The following is a 24,894-nucleotide window of genomic DNA, read 5'->3' on the forward strand; positions in this document are numbered from 1 at the left end:
ATTTTCAAGCATATAGACCACCAGAGCCTTTGCACGAACTGTAGATCTGGAATAAGAATTTATTTTTCATAGTCCTGCTGCTAAATAAGTTTGTTTGATTAACCATATAGTTTGCAATTTGTTTATTGTGATTTCTAGGGAGCCAGAGGATTCCCTGGTGCTCCGGGAATGCCTGGACTAAAAGGCCATAGGGTATGTGTATTTCGGTAGACATCTTAAAGTTGATAGTATATTACACAAATGCAGGTATTATGAGCTGCTCTTTTATTTAAAATCTTCTTTACATGGTTTTTTTTAAAATCACTTAATCTCTGATAGGCACATTGTCATAGTATCATGTAAACTGGGGGTGTATTAAGACATCTAGCTCCCTCTGTCACTATAGCTGTCACATTGGGCAAATGTACACTCTACCCTTACTGAGGGGATCGGGATGTATTTGTTACAGCAGCTTCAATCCAGCCCCAGGTACCATGACAACAACTGTCTGACTTTAGAGGGGGAACCATTAGATATGGAGTCGGAGCTTTATTGCAAAGCTCTTTAAAGGTACTGTTTTCTGGTCCCTTAAACCCAGATGAATATGTTTTAACCCTGCAGTAAATAGTTCAGAAGATCAGTCAATGGTGAATACACTGCTTCCATATTCTCTGGATATACCATTTAATACTGGATTACAAGCATGGTGTTTAACCCCTTAAGGATGCAGCCATTTTACAGCTTAAGGCTCAGCCCCATTTTTTGCAGTCTGACATGCGTAACTTTATATGGTTATAACTTTTGAACACTGTATAGGCTGACTTTTATGTGCCTTTAAGATGACGTCATAGACTGTCATGATCGGACCCCAGGGCTGCCATAGTAACGATCGGCACCCCCCAAAACGGCAAGTTAAATGCCGCGGTCGCACTGACCACGGCATTTAATGGGTTAAACACCCGTGATCGGAGCCCACTCCGACCGCGGTTGTTAATCGGGGATGTCAGGAGTAGATTAGCGCTGACACCCCGCGACCCCTGGTGCCGGCTCAGCCCCGGTGCAGAGCCGAACCTGCATCGACTCAGCACTGTACGAGTACGGTGCTGAGCTCTAAACGCAAAAGTACGGCGCAGAGCGCTAAGGGGTTATTACAAATCTCATTTTTCTTCAATTTTATAGCTGGTACATATTAAAGGGGTTATCCGGGTTTAAATTTTTTTTTATGGCCGGGCTGGGGAGGGCTAGTTAAACATAATAAACATGGACTTACCTCCTCCGGCGCCGCCGATGTCCCGCGCCGCGGTCACTTCGATTCGTGCCCCTGTAAACAAACAGGGGCACGGAAGCCACGCACAGGGAGCTTCCGGTCCGCGATGTGGACGGCTCCTCCCATGCGTCCCTATCTCTCAGCGTTGTAAGCGCTGGGAGATGGTGCGCATGGGAGCTTCCGGCCGGCCGGAAGCTCCCTGTGCGCCGGTGTAATGAAACCGGCGCACGGAGAAGACGGGCCGCGGCGCGGGACATCGGCAGCACCGGAGGAGGTAAGTACATGTTTATTATGTTTAAATAGCCCTCCCCAGCCCGGACATAAAAAATTTTTTAAACCCGGATAACCCCTTTAATAATTTTAACAAACAATCTATATTTTCACATCTACAAGTCCTGATTAGGTTTTGTAGCTTTTTAATGATTTGGCATTATTAAAATGAGTTATTATTATTATTTATTGCAGCAAATAAATGTTATTGTTTGTATGATAAAAGTAAAATTTTCCAATATACTTTCTGTATCAATTCGTCACTGTTTTCTTGATCTCTGATTGCTGTTATTTAACCCCTTAACGACTTGGCCTTTTTTAGTTTTTTCACTTCCATTTTTCACACCCCACCTTCAAAAATCTATAACTTTTTTATTTTTCCACATAAAGAGCTCTGTGATGGCTTATTTTCTGCGTAACAACTTGCACTTCGTAGTGACGGTATTTAATATTCCATGGCGCGTACTGGGAAGCGGGAAAAAAATTCCAAATGCAGTGAAAATGGTGAAAAAACACATTTGCAACGTTTTCTTGTGGGCTTGGATTTTACAGCTTTCACTGTGTGCCCCAAATTACAGGTCTACTTTATTCTTTGGGTTGCTACGATCACAGGGATACCACATTTGTACAGGTTTTATAATGTTTTCATACATTTAAAAAAATTAAAACCTCCTGTACAAAAATTTTTTTTTTGATTTTGCCATCTTCTGGCGCTAATAACTTTTTTATACTTTGGTGTACGGAGCTGTGGGTGGTGTCATTTTTTGCGACTTTTGATGGCGTTTTCATTGCTATCATTGTTAGGACAGTGCTACCTTTTGATCACTTTTTATTATTTTTTTTATATTTTCCAAAATGGCAAAAAAATGTCATTTTTGACTTTGGACGCTATTTTCCGTTTCGGGGTTAAACGCAGTGAAAAACCGTTATTATATTTTGATAGATCGGACATTTTTGGACGCGGTGATACCTAATGTGTTTATGATTTTTACTGTTTATTAATATTAATATCAGTTCTAGGAAAAGGGGGGTGATTTGAATTTTTAAGTTTTTTTAATATAATTTTTTTTTTAAACTTTTTTTTACTTTTACTTTAACTATTTTTCAGACTCCCTAGGGTACTTTAACCCTAGGTTGTCTGAGCGATCCTACCATATACTGCCATACTGCAATATGGCAGTATATGGGGATTTTACTCCTCATTCATTACAATGTGCTGATAGCACATTGTAATGAATGGGTTAAAACTAGACAGCTTCGGGCCTTCGTGAGGCCCGATGCTGTCATGGCAACGGATCACCGCTCCCCGTGACGTCATCGGGGAGCGAAGATCCGCGCCAAGATGGCGGCGCCCATGCGGCGCCATCTTTTTGAAGCCGCCGGCAATGCTGCTAGCACCGATCGCGGGTGTTACCGGTAAGCCTTTGCTGCAATATGCAGCAAAGACTTACCGGCTATGGAGAGGGCTCGGCCCACGAAGGGGTTAATAGGAAACTTCTATGTTTACTTCCAGTGAACAGAAATGGTCACACACGTGTATGGCTCGCTATATCACAGAGAGTAATCAGAGCTGTGTGATATAACAAGCTGTTCACCTGTGTGACCATGGTCAGATTCTATCCACTGGAAGTAAACATACCGTAGAAGCTTTCTATTAATTGACAGCTAGTAGAGATCTGGAAAACCATGAAAAATTGATACAGAAATTATATTAGAAAAGTGCATACCTTTTATTATACAAACAATAACATTTATTTACTGAAATGGAAACACCCCTTTAAGTACATATACATTAAAGTATAAACATTATTTCATGCACAATGATCATGCACTGTAGACACACTGCATATCACTTACTGGAAAAGAGATCACAACATGGTAGTCATGTTTTTACATAAAAACATGATATTGTGAATGAAGATATGATTTGATGAACTGTCATACACAGAGGTTGTCATTGGCAAATGCCGGTAGGTTTGTGATGTCCATGGTCACACAGGAAAAAATGGTGGTGTGGACAGACAGATTTCCTTGACATGAAAATTATGCAATATGTTTTATTGAAATCCACTGCAAAAACATAAAAATTAGATTCGCTTCTGTAGAAATAAGTATATGAATAACATTTTGTAAAATCTCCATCATAATGGTACAGCAAGTTAGCAAACTGATCATAGAAAATGTTTTAGTAATGTTTCTGCATCTTTTGTTCATTTTTTAGGGTCATAAAGGACTTGAAGGCCCAAAAGGAGAACTTGGAGCAGCTGGATCAAAGGTAAGGAGCAAACAAGTCAATTGCTATTGATATTTTTTTTATTTCTTGTAATTCATGTCAAGAATGTTGCTTAAGGATAGTTTAGGGTTTTTTTTTTTTTTTTACTCTTAGCAAATCGTGCTCTTACATGGTCAATAGAATAGAATAGAATGGGGCACATTTACTATGGGTCCGAACACCGCATTTTCTGCAGGTTTCGGGGTGTTTTTCTGTTTTGTGCTGAAATGCCCTGGGTTTTTGGCTCACGCAATCGGATTATAAAACCGCGGAATATAAAAAGCAAATTGTGTCGCAAGATCAGCACTTACATGCACCAGAAAGAAGATGGTGAACTCCGGCGGACCTCAGCGGGGGAAGTGACAGATGCAGGAAATTGGACGCATGATCTTAGAGAATCGTGGCAGACTGAATCCTCATCGGACATTCCAGATCGGCAGCGTCAATGGGACGGGTAAGTAAATGTGCCCCAATGACTTTAAAGGGCTTGTTCCACTACATATTTTCTAAGCTATGCAAGGAATAGGTAAAAAATATGTGATCAATTAGAGCTCTTGGCCTGAGACCCGAAGCTGATTGTTTACACTATTTGGTGAAAGCGTTTTTTGCCTTTGGTTCACAATGACACTGTGTAGGATGGAGGTCCACTTTAGCAAAGGTTTAATTTCACACAAATCCATAATAATAATTAACATGCTGTGAATTCTAATCCCCAAGCAAAATGTGTGGCTTTTCTTGCAAAATGAGAATTTATGAAAAAATTAGATCATGAAAATGATCAATTTCTATACAGTGAGCTTTGACTGTGAATTTAATAATAATAACAATAATCTTTATGTATAATACAATCATATTCCATAGCGCTTTACAGATAATTGGGGACATATACAAATAAAATAATACATTTTACAGTCATATGGAACAATAGTTCTCTAGTTTGTATTTATTATGGACATTGTGGAAGATTTTCTTCTAAATGTTAGAACAAAAAAGTTGCACATTTTTGCGACTTTTCCTCATTTGCACCACAACTTGTGGTGCACTGTTTTTCAATGGATTTGTTGTATTTATCTTACAAATCCAGCTGTTTTCACTAAAGATAGATGTATTCGTTAACTGGAACTTTTTAAAAAGTCACAAATGCTAGACAGCACTGACCTGTCTAACTTAACCACCTTGAAAATAATTTCAGTTTAAAAGTTCATTTTAGACAGCAATGTAAAAATGCATTAAAACATTTGGGGTCTAAAATCTGTGCAGGTCAATTTTTCACACGGATATGTCACACATATGTGAGATTATGTATATTTCATAGACTTCAGACACATGGAAAATATACAATTTTGAAATGTGGACAAAACTGATAATTGCAATTCTTTTGTTTTGGAAAGACATTTTTATTTTTAAATTAAAAAAAAAACCTGCCAGTGAACTGCCTTTCAGCTGCAATGGGCAGACAATATAACCAAAAGCATTATACTGTATAAAGAAAGGGGGAGATTTAGCAGACAGCTGATAGTGAGACTTTTAAAAAAACATAGGGGTTTATTTATCTTATCCCTGTTTGTTTTGGCTACTTTTTGCCATTTTTTCGTCCGCTACTTTTGTAATTTATCAATCTCACTTTTTTCCTTGTGTTAAATGGGTATTTTTTCAGATCTCTTTTTGAGACATTTGTTACAAATGTCTTAAAAATGTTGCACAAATGTCTCAAGTCACTTCTTTCCATTTTCTAAGTTTTCATTAAGTATGGTTTTAGTTTTTTGCGCCAAAAATGTCGCAAATTTTAGACAATTTAAGTGATAAATGTCATTTGTGACATTTAGAACATTTGGAATAGAAGATAAATGTGTCTCACTAACAAAAAACAAATGCCCAGTAGACATTTCAAAATGCCCCCCCCCCCCAAAAAAAAAAAAGAGTTGCAATGCGAGATGCAGATGTAGTTTGTATTTTTAGTTAATACAATTGTAGGTTAGAGTGAGGTTTAAATCCATAACCAAATCTACTTCAAAATCTGTGACCAAATCTTCTGGTTTTACAAACAGACTAAGTTATGGATTTACAACTGATTTTGATGCAGAACCCTCTGAGGAAGTGCAATTAAACGTAATACACTTCTTGTCAACAACCTAATACATATTTACATACATACATTATATTGTAAATTGAAAAAGTTTCTAAAATATATTTTTGTGTCATTTTAGGGTGAATCTGGCCCTACAGGTCCAATGGGTCCAAATGGCCCACCGGTAAGTTTAAGGCAATAAAAGAAGTTCCAACATGAGTAATTATACTAACTTGTAGAACATACTCATTTTATACAATAGATCCTATAATACATTCTGTCCAGATGTAATATTACTTCTCATCATTATTCGTTGATTTTGTTTATAGCATTTATACTGTAATAGTCAAAAGGAATGCCAATACATTCACATTGTAGCAGTGTAACCTTCTTTTAGTGGTCATGAAATAGGAAAAACAAGGCCTAATATTCTTTTTGAATGAGGATAATTTTTCAGAAGCTGGGCATGTAACAATATTATCGCAGTGATTTATTTTTCATCCCAGATGAGTGGCACCCATGGTAAAACATTTTGGTGGCTAAATTCTATCTGCTAGCATCAGCTTCTACCAAATCCTACTAAAAAGAACATGAATATCATAGGTTCAAATGAACTTTGTTGGGTGTCCATACATAGTGGATCCATTCAATAGTAAAAGGTAATTTGTCATGCTTTATGTAATTTCAATAATAGCAACACAATACAGTTTTGTTGTGATCATCCTAACAGGATCCTTCTTTCACCACTATCGTGTTCATTTGTGTTACAACTATCTTTAGTTGCATAATGATCACTAGACAAAAGCTTATGAAGCCTTTTTTTAACATTTGCTGCCATTTTCATACACATGGATGTTTCAAAGTACGGTATTAGAAAATGTACATTGGATTGAAAAATGAAACAAAAATTAGGAACAAACACATAACGCAGAACACTTATTCTTCATTAAAGGGACCAAGAGGAATGCCTGGTGAAAGAGGACGTATTGGACCTCAGGGTACACCTGTAAGTACTCATATTTATGCATTCTATTAAGCAACATAGGAACCTTAAAAAAAACAATATTATAACAAACATGGTGGTAAGTTTATATATTTAAAGTATTTAATCCATGCAATTTCTCAACACATGGTATAAATGGTTGAAGGGCATCTACCACCAGGATGAAGGACTGTAATTAATGGAGCATAGGTTCATTTGCATACAGTCTTTCATCCTTGTGGTAGGTGTCCGTTAACCCCTTAAGGATGCAGCCTGTTTGTGCGTTAAGGCTCGGTCCTTTTTTTAGAAATTTGACCAGTGTCTCTTCCTGTGGTAATAACATTTCAACGCTTTAAGATATCCTTGTGATTTTGAGACTGTTTTCTCGTGAGACATTGTAGTTTATGTTAGTAGTATCATTTTGGTGATCCGTTTCTTTTTAGGGGGGTAAAAATTCACAAATTTAGGAAAAAATTTGAAAAAAATTACAATTTTCAAAGTTTCAAATGTTATACTTTTTAGACAAAAAGTCACACTACAATTTTTTTTTTGGTAGAAACCTTTTGCCATTAGTCTTCTTTTTATTTCCATTATTTGTTTTACGTTTCCATTTTTTTTTTAGGGATGTGAGAAGGTTTGAGGTTTTAGAAGCAAATTCTCAGATTTTCTTGAAATTTGAAAAATGCTAAATTTTTGGTGATCAATTCAGTTTGGAAGTGCCCTACAAAGGCTTATGTACTATATACCCCCACGAGTAGCAACATTTTATGAACAAAATATCTCAACCGATTCAAATAAGCATTTAAGAAGTCTGTTAACCCTTTTATTATTTTTCCGGAAGCAAACAAAAAGGGATTTGAAATTCTGAAATTTCAATTTTTGATTACGATTTTTCTCATTTAGCCCTAAAATGGACATATTCATTATAAATTTGAGGTAAATATACATCCCAAAATTATTGCCCTGCTTCTTCCGAGTACGGCAATACCAGACATGTGGATGTCAACTGCTGCTTTGTCGCACAGCGATATCCAGAACAGAGTTCGTACTATTGGCTGCAAATGTTTTGTGGTGCCACAGTGTAATTTAAGAGCCCCTGAAGTAACAGTACAATAGAAAACAAAACCTCAAAAACTCAAAGAATTTATCTGAGGTTGTGGTGAGCATTTTAACTCCCAACATGCTGGCCAAAATGTAATGCAAAGTAAATGGTGCATAGTAAACATTGTGTTTTTATCGCAAAAATGTCAATTTAGTGCCTAATATATTGTGCCCAACCCATGCCACTTTAGACAAACACCGCAAAAATCATTCTGAGGGTTGGCCCAAGTACGGCAATACCCCATGTGTGGCAATAGTCTACAGGCGGGGACAGGGCAGGGCTGAGAAAGAACAAGCAAAATCTAGCTTTTGGAGCACCTTTTCAATAGACTGATGTTGGGGTTCCCCTGAGGTAACAGTGCAATAGAAACCCCCGAGTAGTGATCCCATTTTTGGAAAGGGCACACCTCAAATAATTTATATAGGGTTGTATGAGCATTTTAACCCCTGAAATGCTGGCACAAATGTAATACAAAGGGAATGGGTCAGTGTAAAAATTGCATTGTTTTCTCAAATGTGCCATTTTAGTGACAAATTAAATCAGCCCAACTCATGCCACTGTGGATAAACACCCAAAAAATCTTTCTGGGGGTTATTACGGGTATGGCAATACCCCATGTGTGGCAATAGACTACAAGGTGGAGACACGGTAGTGTCATCATAAAACAATTGTAGATGCCCTTAGGGACCAGTACAGTAGAAACCCCTAAAAACTGACCCTATTTAGAAACTGCACCCCCCCCCCTCGGGAATAAATCTAGGGGTGTAGTGAATATTTTAACCCCACTGGTGGACCCCAAAGATGATGCATAATTGATAGAGCATAGTGAAAAATATCCATTATGTCGTCTTGTGCCCAGCTCCTGCCACGGGAGACAAACACCCCACAGATCATGATGCGGGTTCACCCCGGTACGGCAATACCCCCATATGCGGCAATAATCTACAGACTGGTAACACGGCAGAGCTCAGCAGGGAAGGTGCGACATGCGGCATGATGTATAAGCTGTGTGAGCTGTGAGCATCAGGGTACAATTATACATCCAGGGACGTGTGATATATCCTAAAACACTCCTCCATATATAACCCTGGTTTGTCGGGGCATGGGTCACACTGGTATATGGATTCCCTCCTTATGCCCCTTTTGGAGCAAACCCTGCACCTTTTTGATTCCTTCCCTTGCTGGCTGTTTGGGGAACTTCTCCTGGAAAGTGCTGCCCTGGTACAATCCGTGATGTGGCCTCGCTTCCAGACGTACTATTACTCCCCCCTTCCTGGACCCTAAAAATCAACTTCTTGACTACCACCTCTTGAAATTCCAGGAAAGTTACCTTCTTGCTGCCACATCGATGCAGCATGTAAGCATTATACAGTGCCATCTGCATGATGCGAACGGCCAGCTTTTTGTACCACATCCTCGACTTCCGCATGGCATTGTATGGCTGCAGCACCTGGTCCGACAAATCCACCCCTCCCATGTACTTATTGTAATCCAAAATGCAATCTGGCTTGGGGGCTTCTGCACTGGTACCCAATACATGGGCAGGGGGGGTGCTGTACCCATGTGTTGTTGTTAGTACAAGGACGTCCCTCTTGTCCTTGTACCTAACACACAATACTGATTCGCTGCTTAGTGCTCGTCTCTCGTGCCTTTTGAGCTTTTCCCCAAGCAGCGACTTCGGGAGACCTCTCTGATTTTTCCTAACAGTGCTGCATGCCGCAGTTTGTCTGGAAGCGAGGCACTTAAACAGGGTAATACTCGTATAAAAACTATCCAGGTAGAGGTGGTAGCCCTGGTCCAATAGTGGGTGCACCAAATCCCAAACTATCTTTCCAGCAATTCGCAGGAAGGGGGGGCATTCAGGGGGCACTATCCTAGAGTCCTTTCCTTCATATACCCTGAACCTAAAAGTGTACCCTGATGCACTCTCACACAGCTTATACATTTTCACGCCATACCTTGCCCTCTTATCGGGCAGTTACTGGCTGAACTGAAGTCTCCCTTTGAAATGTACCAGGGACTTGTCCACTGATATGTAACTCTTTGCAGTATACACATCCATAAATTGGGCACTCAGGTAGTCTAATATGGGTCAGACCTTATACAACCTATCATAACTCGGGTCATCTCTGGGTGGGCACTGAGAATTGTCAGCAAAATGTTGAAACCTATGGATGACTTCAAAGCGCATCCTATTCATTGCCATGCGGAACATCAGGGTGTGGTACAGTATGTCTGTGCTCCACTAGTCCCAAATCTGCACTGACAGATGTCCACCTGTGGGGTTGCGCATAAAAAGAAGTGGGGTTTTGGGCAATGTATTGTGCAGCGTAGAGATTGGTCTGGGACACCATCAGACCAATTAGGTACTCAATAAGAAAAAACTTTAAAAAGTCCACTGGTCCAAGCCCTGCCGTGTCTTTTTATATCCCAGGACTGGTCATAAAATCAGGGACCTGAGGGTCATAGTTACTGGGGGTCACCCATGTGGGGTCAGAAGTCCCGGGCACTCCAGGAGAAGTAGCGGGCACTTCAGCACTACTACGTAAGCGTCTTCTCGGGGGTTCCTCAGAGTCTCTTTGTGAGGATGAGGTAGACAAATAAAACGGACACTCGTCCCCACTAGCAGACTCCGTATTGGAGGCCATATAATTATTGACCTCCAAATCCATGTATGTCTTCTGAGACATGATGGGGGGGATAGTATACAACCATACACTACACCTACTCCACCACACCAGACACACCTTCTCCTCCACAAAACCCCTTCTCCTCTTCACAATGCCTTCTCCAACAAACGCCTTCTCCTTCACTAAAGGCCTTCTCCTCCACTAAAGGCCTTCTCCACCACACACGCCTTCTCCTCCACTAAACACTTTCTCCACCACTAAACGCCTTTGCCACCACTAAATGCCTTCTCCACCCCTAAACCCCTTCTCCTCCGCTAAATGCCTTCTCTACCACACACGCCTTCTCTACCACACATGCCTTCTCCTCCACTAAACGCCTTCTCCACTAAACGCCTTCTCCACTGCTAAATGCCTTCTCCTCCGCTAAATGCCTTCTCCTCCACTAAATGCCTTCTCCACCCCTAAACCCCTTCTCCTCCGCTAAATGCCTTCTCTACCACACACGCCTTCTCCTCCACTAAACGCCTTCTCCGCTAAACGCCTTCTCCACTGCTAAACGCCTTCTCCTCCGCTAAATGCCTTCTCCTCCACTAAACGCCTTCTCCTCCACTAAATGCCTTTTCCTCCACTAAACGCCTTCTCCACCACACACACCTTCTCCCCTCCCCTGGGAATACAGATGATGGGGGGGATAGTACAGGGAAGTGGGATTACACCGGGAGGGGATGGAGGATGGGTGTAATGATTTTTGCACACTCTCTACAGGACAGATCCTAAGACACTCTGCTCTCCAACACTACCAAATGCAGGATGGCGGCGTTGGAGATCGTGGAGGGTCTTGGATCTGCCCTCCACAGTCACTGATCGCTGCGATTGGCCAGTCTGTACAGACGGGCCAATCGCTGTGATCGACATCACAGGACCAATCAGATCGGTCCTGTGACGTCAGAGGGGGATGTCCCCTCACGATCCCGGCATGCTCGCGACGGGATGATGTCATTTAACCCCGGAGCCGCTAGCCCGCAGCCTCCAATTGACATCACAGGTCCGACATGACAGGTCCTGGGGGGATGTTCCCTCTCGAATCCGCCCAGTGTCGGCAGTCGGTAATCCCGTCTCGCGACAGGATGACCTATTCTGCACGGGAAAACCCCTTTAAGATAATCGCATAATAGGATTTATCTAAAAAATCATTTGGGCAGATTTATCAAGCTGTCTGAAAGTCAGAATATTCCTAGTTGTCCATGGCAACCAATTACAGCTCAGCTTTCATTTTATCAGTGCTCATGAATATTTTAAAGGGGAGCTGTGATTGGTTGCCATGGGCAAATGAGAATATTCTGACTTTCAGACAGCTTGATAAATCTGCCCCATAATGTTCATTTCTCAGGATAGATATGAAGACGTTCTTTCAAAATCATACTGCCTGCATTATTGCAATATGTCTATGGTATTTTGATTTCTCTTCTCTATTGATGTGACACCATACTGAAAATTAGGGCCTCTTTTCCTGCAACAATGACAAATTGAATAGGTAACATATATTTAACATAAGTTTTTAAGTGACATAGCAGCGAAAATTCCATTAAGGCTCAGAACACACACCATCCAGCTACAATCAGTTGTTCTCTAGTCAGTTACTATATAAGACAGGCCACGTTTATCAGTTAACATAAAAATCTAAGACCAGTTTTTTTGGTCAGTGAAAAAGGTTAGATTTTGAGGTGTTTTTGGTCCAATTGCACCCTAAAATTTGCCATAGTACCAAATCTGATTTTCACAGCTCTGAGCTACTCCTTTTTTTTTTCAGCATCTCCTAGCAACACATGCATAGAAAGTTTAACAATGTAGGATGACAACCGCTGTTTCACGCACCCTTTGATTTCAATGGGAGAATTTCATGGCTGACTCAGGGCACTGCATGCCGTGATTTTTCAGATCATCCAACAAAGCTAAATATCAGTGTCAAACTTATGTTGTTGTCCAATGTAGACTCACGTTATCCTTTTTTTGCTACTAGCCTTAAGGGTTTGGCTGTGCTTTTATGGAAAATAAATGTGTTAAAAAATCTTGCTGGTCAATAATATGAATGTCTTCCCTATTCTCTAAAATATAATTGTTTTGTATTAAATTTACAGGGTGCAAGAGGTGCCAATGGACTTTCTGGAGCAGCTGGAGCAATAGTAAGTTATTTAAATGTTTCTAACTTATCCAGTTTCAACAATCATACAAATAGTATGGTCTTATAAGGTTATTCTTTATAACCTAATCTTAATGGAAATTAGTCAACAAAGAATCATCTTAGCATTCTACTGATTCAACACTAACTAGTAGATATACAGTAGTTTGTAATACATCCTAGTAGATTTTAAACATCCAATAGAATGAAATCTACCATCAAAATAAAGCATGATAAACAAGGAACACTTACCTATAGGCCACTTTGTGCTACACAGGTTATATTCTGAAGGAGCACATCCCCCCTCCTACTTTCTGCTGCCAAGATTACAAGAAGGAGGGTGTTTGAGACTGAAACGTTCTGCAGCAGTGTTACAGCCTGTGAATTCAAAGCAGAAAAGGCTTCTGTAACACGCTCATAGTCCAACTTGCACATTAGCATAATTTTAACATTTGCTTTTAGAAGGAAGTGGACCATGAATAACAAATATGAGAATATAACGACTGTCACAGTGCCTGGGTGCCTGGGAGTAAGTGTCCCTGGTTTATCATGCTTCATTTTGATGGTAGTTTCCTTTAGTGTTTATGTAAAACAATTTTTCCTCTAAATATATTTTTCTGATGGAGAAGGTATGTATAAAACCCTCTAAAGGTCTGTTTTCCATCCCGTGTGACATATGAACTATGGTCTCCAATGGAAAAGCGGTGGAGACTGTAGCTGAAATCTTTGCAAAGAGGTCTGACCTGATTAATTCCGGAGCCAGTATATCTGGCATGCTGTGCACCAGTGGGGGAAATGTTCAGACTGTCTTAATATATTTCCCCATTTGTTGTCCTCTTGGCATTCTCTTGATAAGCTTTAAGAGGTAGTCACCTGAAAGGGTCTTCCAACAGTCTTGAAGGATTTCCCAGAGATGCTTAGCACTTATTGTCCCTTTTGCCTGCGGTCCAGCTCACCCCAAACCATCTCAATTGGGTGCAGAAAAGGTTTTCACATCACAGGTGTGTCCTGTGAGGTTTAATAAGTGGGATTTCTTGCCTTATAAATTGGGCTGGCTCACATGAGGACCTCCCCAGGAAAGGAAGACCAAGAGCCATCTCTGCTGTGCTGGATAAGTTCATCCAAGTCACCAGCCTCAGAAATCACAAGTTAACAGCAGCTCAGATTAGAGACCAGGACAAGGCCACACAGAGTTCTAGTAGCAGACACATCTCTACAACAACTGTTGGAGACTGTGTGCAGCAGGCCTTCATGGTAAAATAGCTGCTAGGAAACCACTGCTATAGACAGGAAACAAGCATATGAGACTTGATTGGGCTAAAGAACATAAGGAATGGACACTAGACCAGTGTAAATCTGTGCTTTAGTCTGATGAGGTCAAATTCGAGATCTTTGGTTCCAACCACCTTGTCTTTGTGTGAAGCAGAAAGGTGAACGAATGGACTCTACATATCTGGTTCCCACCGTGAAGCATAGAGATGTGATGGTGTGGGGGTGCTTAGCTGGTGGCATTGTTGGGGATTTATTCAAAATTGAAGGTATACTGAAGCAGCATGTTTACCATGGCATCTTGCAGTGGCATGCTATTCCATTCAGTTTGCGTTTAGTTGGACATCATTTATTTTTCAACAGGACAATGACCCCAAACACATCTCCAGGTTATGTAAGGGCCATGTGACCAAGAAAGTGACAGGGTGCAATGCGAGATGACCTGGCCTCTACAGTCATCAGACCTGAACCCAATCGAGATAGTTTGGGGTGAGCTGGACTGCAGACTGAAGGCAAAAGAGCCAAAAAGGCCATAAGCATCTCTGGGAAATCCTTCAAGACTGCTGGTAGACCATTTCAGGTGACTACCTCTTAAAGCTTATCAAGAGAATGCAAAGAGTGTGCAAAGCAGTAATCAAAGCAAATGGTGGCTACTTTGAAGAACCTAGAATATAAGACATATTTTCAGTACCCAGGGAGGCCCACAAGCCCCATGTATAACACTTTTCTCTCCTTAAACATCTATAATTTAAGCAACTTGAAACCTTATTTCAGCACAGGGATATATGAGGGAAAGCTGTCAGCTATGCTCCTCTCCCCTAAGGAATCATTCATCTTTTAATGTCAGAAGTAGTAGTAGGTTAGTATGTATCAAGTATCTGAGATTATAGAGAATATCTATCCTCAAGAAATTATATTATTATCCTTTTAATACATTCTCAATACAATCAGTATGTTACTGGATATAACTGGAGCAAACTTCACTTATCACTTGTTACACCAAATGTACAGTTGGTGTCAGTTCATTCCTGCTTCATGAATTGTGACTTTTCAAAAAGTACCAAATTTAGGCACAAGTCTACACCTGTGGGCCTCCTGAACTTTGATCCAGCCTTCTTTTTACTTCTAAAAGCTTAGTTTTTGAGAAAAACAGCTTTTAAAATTATGCAAATTAGCTTCAGGGGCTCCTGTGTACATCAAAGGAAAAAGGATCCATTATTTTTATGCTTCTAATAGCTTAATTTTTAAGATGAGGCAGAAGGGGGCTTCTGCCTCATCTTAAAAATTAAGCTATTAGAAGCATAAAAATAATGGATCCTTTTTCAATGAGCACATAGCAACATGCAAGCATGCTTTATGGTTTAAAAGCACTGCATCCATGTGGTAGAGTTCCTTTAAGTAATGAGATTGGTGCAAACCGACATTGTCGGTTATGTGTGGCGGAGCCTGTGAACCCTGGGGGTGCTGACTTTGTAAGGAGAAGTGGGACAAAGATTGTCTATTAAAATAAGTGAACATTTTATTTAATCCATTAGCCATCTGTTTTTATTTTAGTGATGGAAGATGATGCATATCAAAATGCAGGTTTTAACAGGGTCTTATCAACTGCGGAATACACACTTCAGCTGCTGAAGAAAATCACAATACACACCTTAGTTGATAAGGAACCTTAGAATACGCACCTCAGCTGCTGCAGAACATAAAACACACCTCAGCTGCTGCAGAACCTCCAAATACACACCTCAGCTGCTGCAGAATATCATACTATACACCTTTGCCACTGCAGAACATCATAATTAGAGATGAGCGAACATACTCGTCCGAGCTTGATGCTCGTTCGAGCATTAGCGTACTCGAAACTGCTCGTTGCTCGGACGAGTACTTCGCCAGCTCGAGAAAATGGCATCTCCCGCCGTTGTGATTTTTGGCGGCCAGAAACAGAGCCAATCACAAGCCAGGAGACTCTGCACTCCACCCAGCATGACGTCGATAGCAGTGGTTGGCTGGACTGATCAGGTGACCCTGGAATAGACTAGCCCCTGCCCGTGCTGCTCAGATCATTCTCTGTCTGGATGCCGCTAGGGAGAGATCTGCTGCTGGTCAGGGAAAGCGTTAGGGTGTTCTATTAGAATAGTGTTAGGCAGGAGTGATTCTACAAGAACCCAACAGCCCTTCTTAGGGCTAAAATAACGTTTTATTTTACTTTTTTTTGGTTTGCCTGTGGCTGGGATTGCTGCCATTAGTAGTGCAGCTAGTACCATATTGTGAGTAATTTGCAGGGAGACTTGCTACCGTTGTGTTTAGCTCTTAGTGACACACATATCAACCTTAAACACCGAAGTGGGACAATTTATTAGCGGTTTGATTTGAATTAGGCAGAGTGTGCTGATTTTTTTTTTTTACGTTAATTTCTTTTTATAACTCAAAGTCATCTGGCAAAGCAGTGTGCTTTCCTTGTAGGCTAGAAAATAGCCATAGGAGAACCCCAACGGCTTATATAGGCCTACAATAGCGTTATATTTTCCTTTTTTTTGGTTTGCTTTTGGCTGGGCTTGCTGCCATTAATAGTGCAGCTAGTACCATATTGTGAGTAATTTGCAGGGAGACTTGCGACCAATGTGTTTAGCTCTTAGTGACACACATATCCACCTCAAACACCGAAGTGGGACAATTTATTAGGGATTTGAGTTGAATTAGGCAGAGTCTGCTGATTTATTTTTTTTTACGTTTAATTATTTTTATAACTCAAAGTCATCAGGCACAGCACAAAATCCAGTTGTGTGCTGTCAGTGTAGGTTAGAAACTAGCCATAGCAATAGGATAGCATCGTTTTGTTTAAATTTAAAAAAATAAATAAATTAAAGTTTACACTTTAATTTGGAAAATGTTTAACCCGAGGGTTAGGGGGTAGAGGACGAGGGCGTGGACGTGGGCGTCCAACTACTGCAGGGGTCAGAGGCCGTGGTCCTGGGCGGGGTGAGACACCACCTGCTGATGAGGGAGCAGGGGAACGCTGCAGAGCTACACTCCCTAGGTTCATCATGTCTCAAGTTACTGGGACTCTTGGTAGAGCACTGTTGAGGCCAGAACAGTGCGAAGAGGTGATGTCGTGGATTGCGGACAATGCTTCTAGCCATTTGTCCACCAGTCAGTCTTCCACGCAGTCCACCCATGTCACCGAAATCAGCACTCCTCCAGCTCCTCCACCTCAGCCTCCTTCCCCCCAGTCTGCCCCCTCCCAGCAAAATTTGGCATTTGAACCGGCATACTCTGAGGAACTGTTTTCTGGACCCTTCCCACAGTCACAAACCACTTGTCCGGTTGCTGCTGAGCTATTTTCCGATGCCCAGGTTTTCCACCGGTCGTAGTCTGTGGGTGATGATGACATTATTGACGTAGTGGAAGAAGTGTGTAAAGAGGTGTCGGACGATGAGGAGACACGGTTGTCAGAAAGTGGTGAAATTGTTGTCAGGGCAGGAAGTCCGAGGGGGGAGCAGACTGAGGGATCGGAGGATGATGAGGTGACAGACCCAAGCTGGGTTGATAGGCCGGGTGAACACAGTGCTTCTGAGATGGAGGCGAGTCCTATAGCAGAAGAGGTTGGAAGAGGCAGTGGTGGGGCCAGACAGAGAGGGAGGGCCAGAGCTGGTGCATCAGCGCCAAATGTTTCCCGTAGTCAAGCTCCCGTGGCAAGGGCTAGATTTTCAGAAGTCTGGAGGTTCTTTAAAGAAACACCAGATGACCGACGGACTGTGGTGTGCAACCTGTGCCAAACCAGGATCAGCAGGGGTTCCACCACTACTAGCTTAACTACCACCAGTATGCGCAGGCATATAAATGCTTAACACCCCACTCAATGGCACCAAGCCCGTTCACCTCCGGCCGGGCACACCACTGCTCCTTCCCCTTTGTCATCTGCTAGTCAGCCCCCCTGCCAAACACCTCCTGTGCGAAAACCCCATCTTCGCCTCCACGATCCTCCACAGCATCCACCAGCGTTCAGCTCTCCATACCCCAGACGCTGGAGCGCAAAAGCAAGTATAGTGCAACCCACCCACACGCCCAGGCCCTCAACTTCCACATCTCCAAACTGCTTAGCCTGGAGATGCTGCCCTATAGGCTGGTAGAGACCGAGGCCTTTCGCAACCTCATGGCGGCAGCCGCCCCTCGGTATTCAGTCCCCAGCCGCCACTACTTTTCCCGATGTGCCGTCCCAGCCCTGCACAAGCACGTGTCAGAGAACATCATCCCTGCCCTGACCAACGCTGTTTCTGACAAGGTCCACCGACCACGGACACGTGGACGAGTGCTGCTGGGCAGGGCCACTATATATCGCTGACGGCACATTGGGTTAACTTGGTGGAGGCTGGGACCGAGTCTGACCCTGGGGCTAGTCATATACTGCCGACGCCGAGGATTGCGTTTCAGCCTACCTCGGTCCAGGTCTCAAAGGCCTATTATGCCTCCTCCTCCTTCTCCTCCGAATTACCATCCATGGGCATGGCGCCATCAGTCGGTAGCTCTAGGCACAGCAGCAGTGCCATCGCTAAGCGACAGCAGGCGGTGCTCAAACTGCTGAGCCTAGGCGATAAAAGGCACACCGCCCAAGAGCTATTACAGGGCATCATGACGCAGACTGATCTGTGGCTGGCACCGCTGAACCTGAAGCCAGGCATGGTTGTGTGTGACAACGGCCGTAACCTGGTGGCGGCTCTGCAACTCGGCAGACTGACACATGTGCCATGCTTGGCCCATGTGTTAAATCTCATAGTTCAGCGTTTCCTCAAGACATACCCCAATCTGTCTGATTTGCTCACGAAGGTGCGCCGCATCTGTGCGCATTTCAGGAAGTCCAGCACAGATGCTGCCACTGTCAGGGCAGCGCAGCGCCACCTCCAACTGCCCGCTCAGCGACTGTTGTGCGACATGCCCACGAGGTGGAATTCAACATTAACCATGTTATCCAGAGTTTACCAGCAGCGCAGAGCGATTGTAGACTGCCAGATGTCAATTTCCACCAGAACTGGTAGTCAGGTCAGTCAGCTTCCTCAAGTCTACAATGAGGAGTGGACGTGGATGTCTGATATCTGTCAGGTGCTGAGTAACTTTGAGGAGTCAACACAGATGGTCAGTGGCGATGCCGCCATCATCAGCCTCACCATCCCGCTGCTTGGCCTGTTGAAAAACTCTCTGGTCAGCATGAAGTCGGAAGCTTTGCACTCGTCACAAGAGACGGGGGAAGAAGATTCCCTTGTTGATAGCCAAAGCACCCTTAGGTCTGTTTCTCAGCGCATATCAGAGGAGGTGGAGGAGGATGAGGAGGAAGAGGAGGAGAATGTTGGCGAGACAGAAGAGGGGACCATTGTTCAGTCCTTCACTGTTCAGCGTGTATGGGAAGAAGAAGAGGAGTTGGAGGAGTTGGAGGAGGAGGAAATGGACAGTCAGGCCAGTGAGATGAGTGAATTCTTGCGCGTTGGGACTCTGGCGCATATGGCAGATTTCATGCTAGGCTGCCTATCCTGTGACCCTCGCGTTCAAAGAATTTATTCCAGCACCGATTACTAGGTATTCACTCTCCTGGACCCACGGTACAAGCAAAATCTTTCCACTCTCATCCCTGGAGAGGAAAGGAGTGTGAGAATGCATGAATACCAGTAGGCCCTGGTGCACAAGCTGAAACAGTATTTCCCTTCTGACAGCGGTAGCGGCAGAGGGCGTACTTCTGCGGGACAAGTAGCGAGGGAGAGTAGGTAAGCAGGCAGCTTGTCCAGCACTGGCAGGGGTACGCTTTACAAGGCCTTTGCCAGTTTTATGTCACCCCAGCAAGACACTGTCACCCAGTCTCAGCAGAGTAGGGCTGATCTTTACAGAAATATGGTGAGGGAGTACGTAGCTGACCATACCATCGTCCAAAATGATCACACAGCTCCCTACAACTACTGGGTTTCAAAGCTGGACATGTGGCATGAACTGGCGCTGTACGCCTTGGAGGTTCTTGCCTGCCCTGCCGCTAGCGTGTTGTCCGAGCGGGTTTTCAGTGCAGCTGGTGGCATCATCACCGATAAGCGTACACGCCTGTCGACTGACAGCGCTGACAGGCTAACGCTTATCAAGATGAATAAAGCCTGGATTTCTCAGGATTTCCATTGTCCACCAGGTGAAAAAAGCTCAACCTGAATAATGTATGCACTCCTCCTCCTCATTGTCCTCCTTCTCCTCCTCTTTGTACACTAAAGCAGAGGAAACTGGCTATTTTTTGCCAGGGCCAACTGGCTCTAGCTATAGTACTCTATGTATTTAATTTTTCTGGAGGACCACCTACCTGCTCCTCTGGTTTGAAAACTTTTTTGGACTGCCACATACAGGCACTCAATTTATTTAATTTTTATGGAGGACCACCTACCTGCTCCTCTGGTTTGAAAACTTTTTTGGACTGCCACATACAGGCACTATCCAAATTAAATTGTCTCCATAGCAGCCTCCACACGTCGTCTTTTTAGCTGCCTCCACAAGTTGTCTCCATTGCTACCTCCACACGTCATCGCCATAGCTGCCTCCAAAAGTCGTCCATATAGCTGCCTCCATACATGGTCCCCTTATCAAACAAACTGTGTCAGGCAGAATTTTGGGTTGTTTTCATGGCTTCAACATCAAACTTGTTAACTTTGTCGCCACCTTGCTGTGTAATCCACAAAATATACTGGCAAACTTTTATCATTTACCGATATTATTTCAGCGCTTCTTGCGCATCTGTTTACATTCCCCTCACCCGCCATAACCCAAACTTATAAGAACACTACTACACTTGATCTTATACAAAAGGTTCTTAGAAGTGCTGTTTGGGGAGTACCCGAGAGACAGGGGCTTGGATAGGCGAAAGCTCGCCTGGCAGCGGATCGCCAGCTCCATCCCAAGATCCAACTAACATAGTTTTAACTGCAGCACCTTTAATCTACTACTAGTTCACTGCCTCCATACATCGTCCCCTTATCAAACGAGCTGTGTCAGGAAGAATTTTTGGGTGTTTCACCAGATACATAGTGGGACACGGCCCATCTGTCGCTGCCATGCTGGAGACCTGAAGTTGCAATCATAGCAGCTCAATATGGATGCCCCATACTGTCGCTCTTAATCATGGAACCATTTCCGAAAAATCTATTAAAAATAGAACCACTATGCTATTCCATTATTCCTAGGTGAAATATTCAAACGACCCGGCCTGCTTTGAAAATTATAATTTTTTCAAAGTAAACGCTTCTGGCCCCCAGGCCCATTTTGGGTGGGGAGGAGCCGAGAGACAGGGGCTTGGACAGGCGAAAGCTCGCCTGGCAGCGGACCGCCAGCTCCATCCCAAGATTAGGCAGCCTCAGATGCATCCATGCATGCTGCCCCTGCTGTTTCCTGTCCATTTTGCCTCCACGATCCTCCACAGCGTCCACCAATGTCTCCATGCGCAACTTTCAACTCTCTATACCCCAGACGCTGGAGCATGAGAGGATATGCAGCACATCATCCCCTTATCAAACGACCTGTGTCAGGCAGAATTTTCAGGTGTTTCACCAGATATATAGTGGAACTCGGCCCATCTGTCACCATGCTGGAGACCTGAAGTTTCAATCATAGAAGCAATATTGATGCCCCAGTAGTCACTTTTAATCATGGAAGTCGTCTCTATGGCTGCCTCCACATGTCGTCCCTTTATCAAACGAGCTGTGTCAGGCTCATTTTTCAGGTGTTTCACCAGATACGTTATGGAACTTGGTTACTATGTTGCCACCATGCTGTGTTATCGACTAAATATACCGTCAACCTTTTGTTCACATAGGAAATCATTTCAGCGCTTCTTGCTCACCTCCTTTGGTGAAACCTGAGTCCATTTAGGGTATGTTGCCATGACACTCTCTAGCCTGCCACTGCTGCCGCTGCATGCCGTCCCCTATAGTGTCAGGGTCAATTATTGTATGTTTTAGATGCTATCTAGCCTCATTCGGTCACTCTGTCATGGCCATGCTGTTGCCCATAATTTTGGCATAATGATGCTATTAAGCAGCCTCAGAGGCATCCATGCATGCTGCCCCTGCTGTTTCCTGTCCATTTCCATGGTGTTTCCATCATTTTCTGAGGTTCCCAGGTGTTTGGCCAAGCTTCCCTGTGCAGAGCCTTGGTCCCCTTGAAAAATGCTCGAGTCTCCCATTGACTTCAACGGGGCTCGTTATTCGAGACGAGCACTCGAGCATCGGGAAAAGTTTGTCTCGAATAACGAGTACCCGAGCATTTTAGTGCTCGCTCATCTCTAATCATAATACACACCATAACTGCAGCATGACCTCCTAATACACACTTTATAATATTATAATACACAAAGCCAATGTTGAAGAACATCATAAAGCGCACTTCATTTTGGCAGAACCTCATAATACACACCTCAGCTGCTGCAGAAACTACTTATACACAATTGGCTGCTGGGGAACTTCCTAAAACCCATCTCCGCTGGTGCAGAACCTCATTATGCACACCTCATCTGCTCCAGATCAATATACACACTTCAGCTGCTGCTGAACCTCACAAAAACATTTTGACTGATGTATAACATTATTATACTTGGCACAGCTGTAGCAGAACCTCATAATACCAACTACAGCTGCAGCAGAACCACACTTGCCCCTGTAAAACACCATAATACACATATCAGCTACTGTAGAACTTCATAAAACCTACCTCAGCTTGCTGAAGAACATTATACATTATATAGAACATCATACTATACAAAGAAAATAGAGAAAAAGAATTTTCACTATAACCGGAGCTCCCAATAATTTTCTCTCCCACGTTATTCAATCTTTACCCACCGATGAACAGCACCCATCCACAATTCCTCCTTCTGAAAGCATGTCACCATTCAGACTAGCACGGCCGCTCTTTCCTTATCCTCCTTTAATTGTATTTGTAAAGCGCTGTCGCTGGAAGAAATATGCAGGTGTGGCACGTTTCAACAAGTTAAAATTTATATAAATTCATCATCAAGAGTCAAAGTTAAAAATGCATCACGAAAGCTGGCGTCCAGCTATTGATTTTGATATGCACATTTTTAACTGTGCAAAGGGTCTTAGAGGGATGTCTTCATTATGCAATTTTAGGTAACTTGAGTAAGGGGTTTTTGGCTTGTCTAACTCCTGATACCTATGATACTTGATGGACTTAATGAGGGGGACCACATAAAACGCAATAAGTGACAAGAGCAAAATCACAATCCCCAATATCATCCGCACTTAAAGTAAACCCTTCCAATCCCCCATCCGCAAAGTGAACTTATTCTTGGGGATTACGAGGGAGGATTGCACAAGTTTTATCACAGTACATTCGCCTTCCCAGCCTCTAGGCAGGCTTGACCTGACTCTCCTATCCCCACAAATCCAAAACACATCAGACACTGCTAATACAGGGTTACCTGTGCTGTCAATGTTAAAGAAGGTCATTGTCTGCAACAACCATAGGTAAAGTTTCCTACCCTGGGGACATCCTGGTCAGCCCTATATATATACAGTGATAGTCATGGTTGGGGTATCCTTAAGCATACAGTCAGTCAGAAGAGGCCAGCTAGCAAGAAGAATAAGTAAGTTTGCAATAGAAAGTGTGGAAGCATGCTGGCTTCCCTCTAACTTCACAGACGTGGCACTGGTCAGCAGGACTTGGAAAGGACTGTCATAGCGAGGCTCCAGACTCTCTCTCTCTGGTATCTCTTTACCACCACGTAGTCTCCAGGCTTCAGGTTATGCATCCTGAGGTCTCTGTCTGGACCTGAAAAAAAGGAATCAGAAACACTTTTGCGGACCTTTTCCAAGGCCTGGCTCAACTCTGTGGCATGTTCCACCTTGCTTCCTGCCATCAGCTATGGGGTCTGTAGAAAGTAGGGGCCTAGTCTGGGTGCACAGCCAAAAAGTACTTTAAAAAGGGGACACTTGTCCTCCAGCATCCTCCTATCCTCTATCCTACTCCTGTCCTCCAGCCTCCTCCTGTGCCCCAGCCTCCTCCTGTCCTCCTACAGCTTCCTCCTCCTGTCTTCTAGCTGCTTCCTGTCCTCCAGCCTCCTTCTGTCATCTATCCTACTCCTTTCCTAGAGCCTCCTCCTCTTCCTGTCCTCTATCCTCTTCCTTTCCTCCTCCGGCCTCTGCCTGTCCTCCTCCGGCCTCTGCCTGTCCTCCTCTGGTCTCTTCCTGTCCTCCTCCGGCCTCTTCCTGTCCTCCTCCGGCCTCTTCCTGTCCTCCTCTGGCCTCTTCCTGTCCTGTGGCTGCTACCTGTCCTCCTGTCCTTCAGCCTCCTCTGCCTGTAGCACCTGTCCTCCAGCTTCCTCTTGTAGCCTCCTGTCCTCCAGCATCCTCCTGTCTTCTACCCTACTCTTGTCCTCCAGCATCCTCCTGTGCCCCAGCCTCCTCCTGTCCTCCTACAGCTTCCTCCTCCTGTCTTCTAGTTGCTTTCTGTCCTCCAGCCTCCTTCTGTCATCTATCCTACTCCTATCCTAGAGCCTCCTCCTCCTGTCCTCTATCCTCTTCCTGTACTCCAGTCTCCTTGTGTCCTCCTTCGGCCTCTTTCTGTCATCCGGCCCCTTTCTGTCATCCGGCCCCTTTCTGTCCTCTGGCCTCCTCCTGTACCCCAGCTTCCTCCTCCTGTCCTCCAGCTGCTGTTCCTGTCATCAACCCTCCTTCTGTCCTCCTCCAACAGCCTCCTGTCCTCCAGCCTCCTCCTCCTGTCCTCTATCCTCTTCCTGTCCTCCAGTCTCCTCCTGTCCTCCAGTCTCCTCCTGTCCCGCAGCCTCCTCCTGTCCCCCAGCTTCCTCCTGTCCTCCTCCAGCAGCCTTCTGTCCTCCTCCAGCAGCCTT

The 24,894-nt window shown here is 43.7% G+C and overlaps 1 protein-coding gene across 1 annotated transcript in view; it reads left to right on the top strand.

The window, feature by feature from the left end:
- Positions 1–24,894, top strand: part of COL5A2 (collagen type V alpha 2 chain) — a 241,758-nt gene that overhangs the window by 132,012 nt on the left and 84,852 nt on the right. The window contains exons 13-17 of the mRNA XM_072120968.1: positions 139–192; positions 3,738–3,791; positions 5,996–6,040; positions 6,809–6,862; positions 12,709–12,753. Coding sequence (XP_071977069.1) covers positions 139–192; positions 3,738–3,791; positions 5,996–6,040; positions 6,809–6,862; positions 12,709–12,753 — 252 coding nt within the window. The remainder of the gene's footprint in view (positions 1–138; positions 193–3,737; positions 3,792–5,995; positions 6,041–6,808; positions 6,863–12,708; positions 12,754–24,894) is intronic.

Source organism: Engystomops pustulosus, chromosome 8 (genome assembly GCF_040894005.1).
Source record: "Engystomops pustulosus chromosome 8, aEngPut4.maternal, whole genome shotgun sequence".
Taxonomy (NCBI): Eukaryota; Metazoa; Chordata; class Amphibia; order Anura; family Leptodactylidae; genus Engystomops; species Engystomops pustulosus.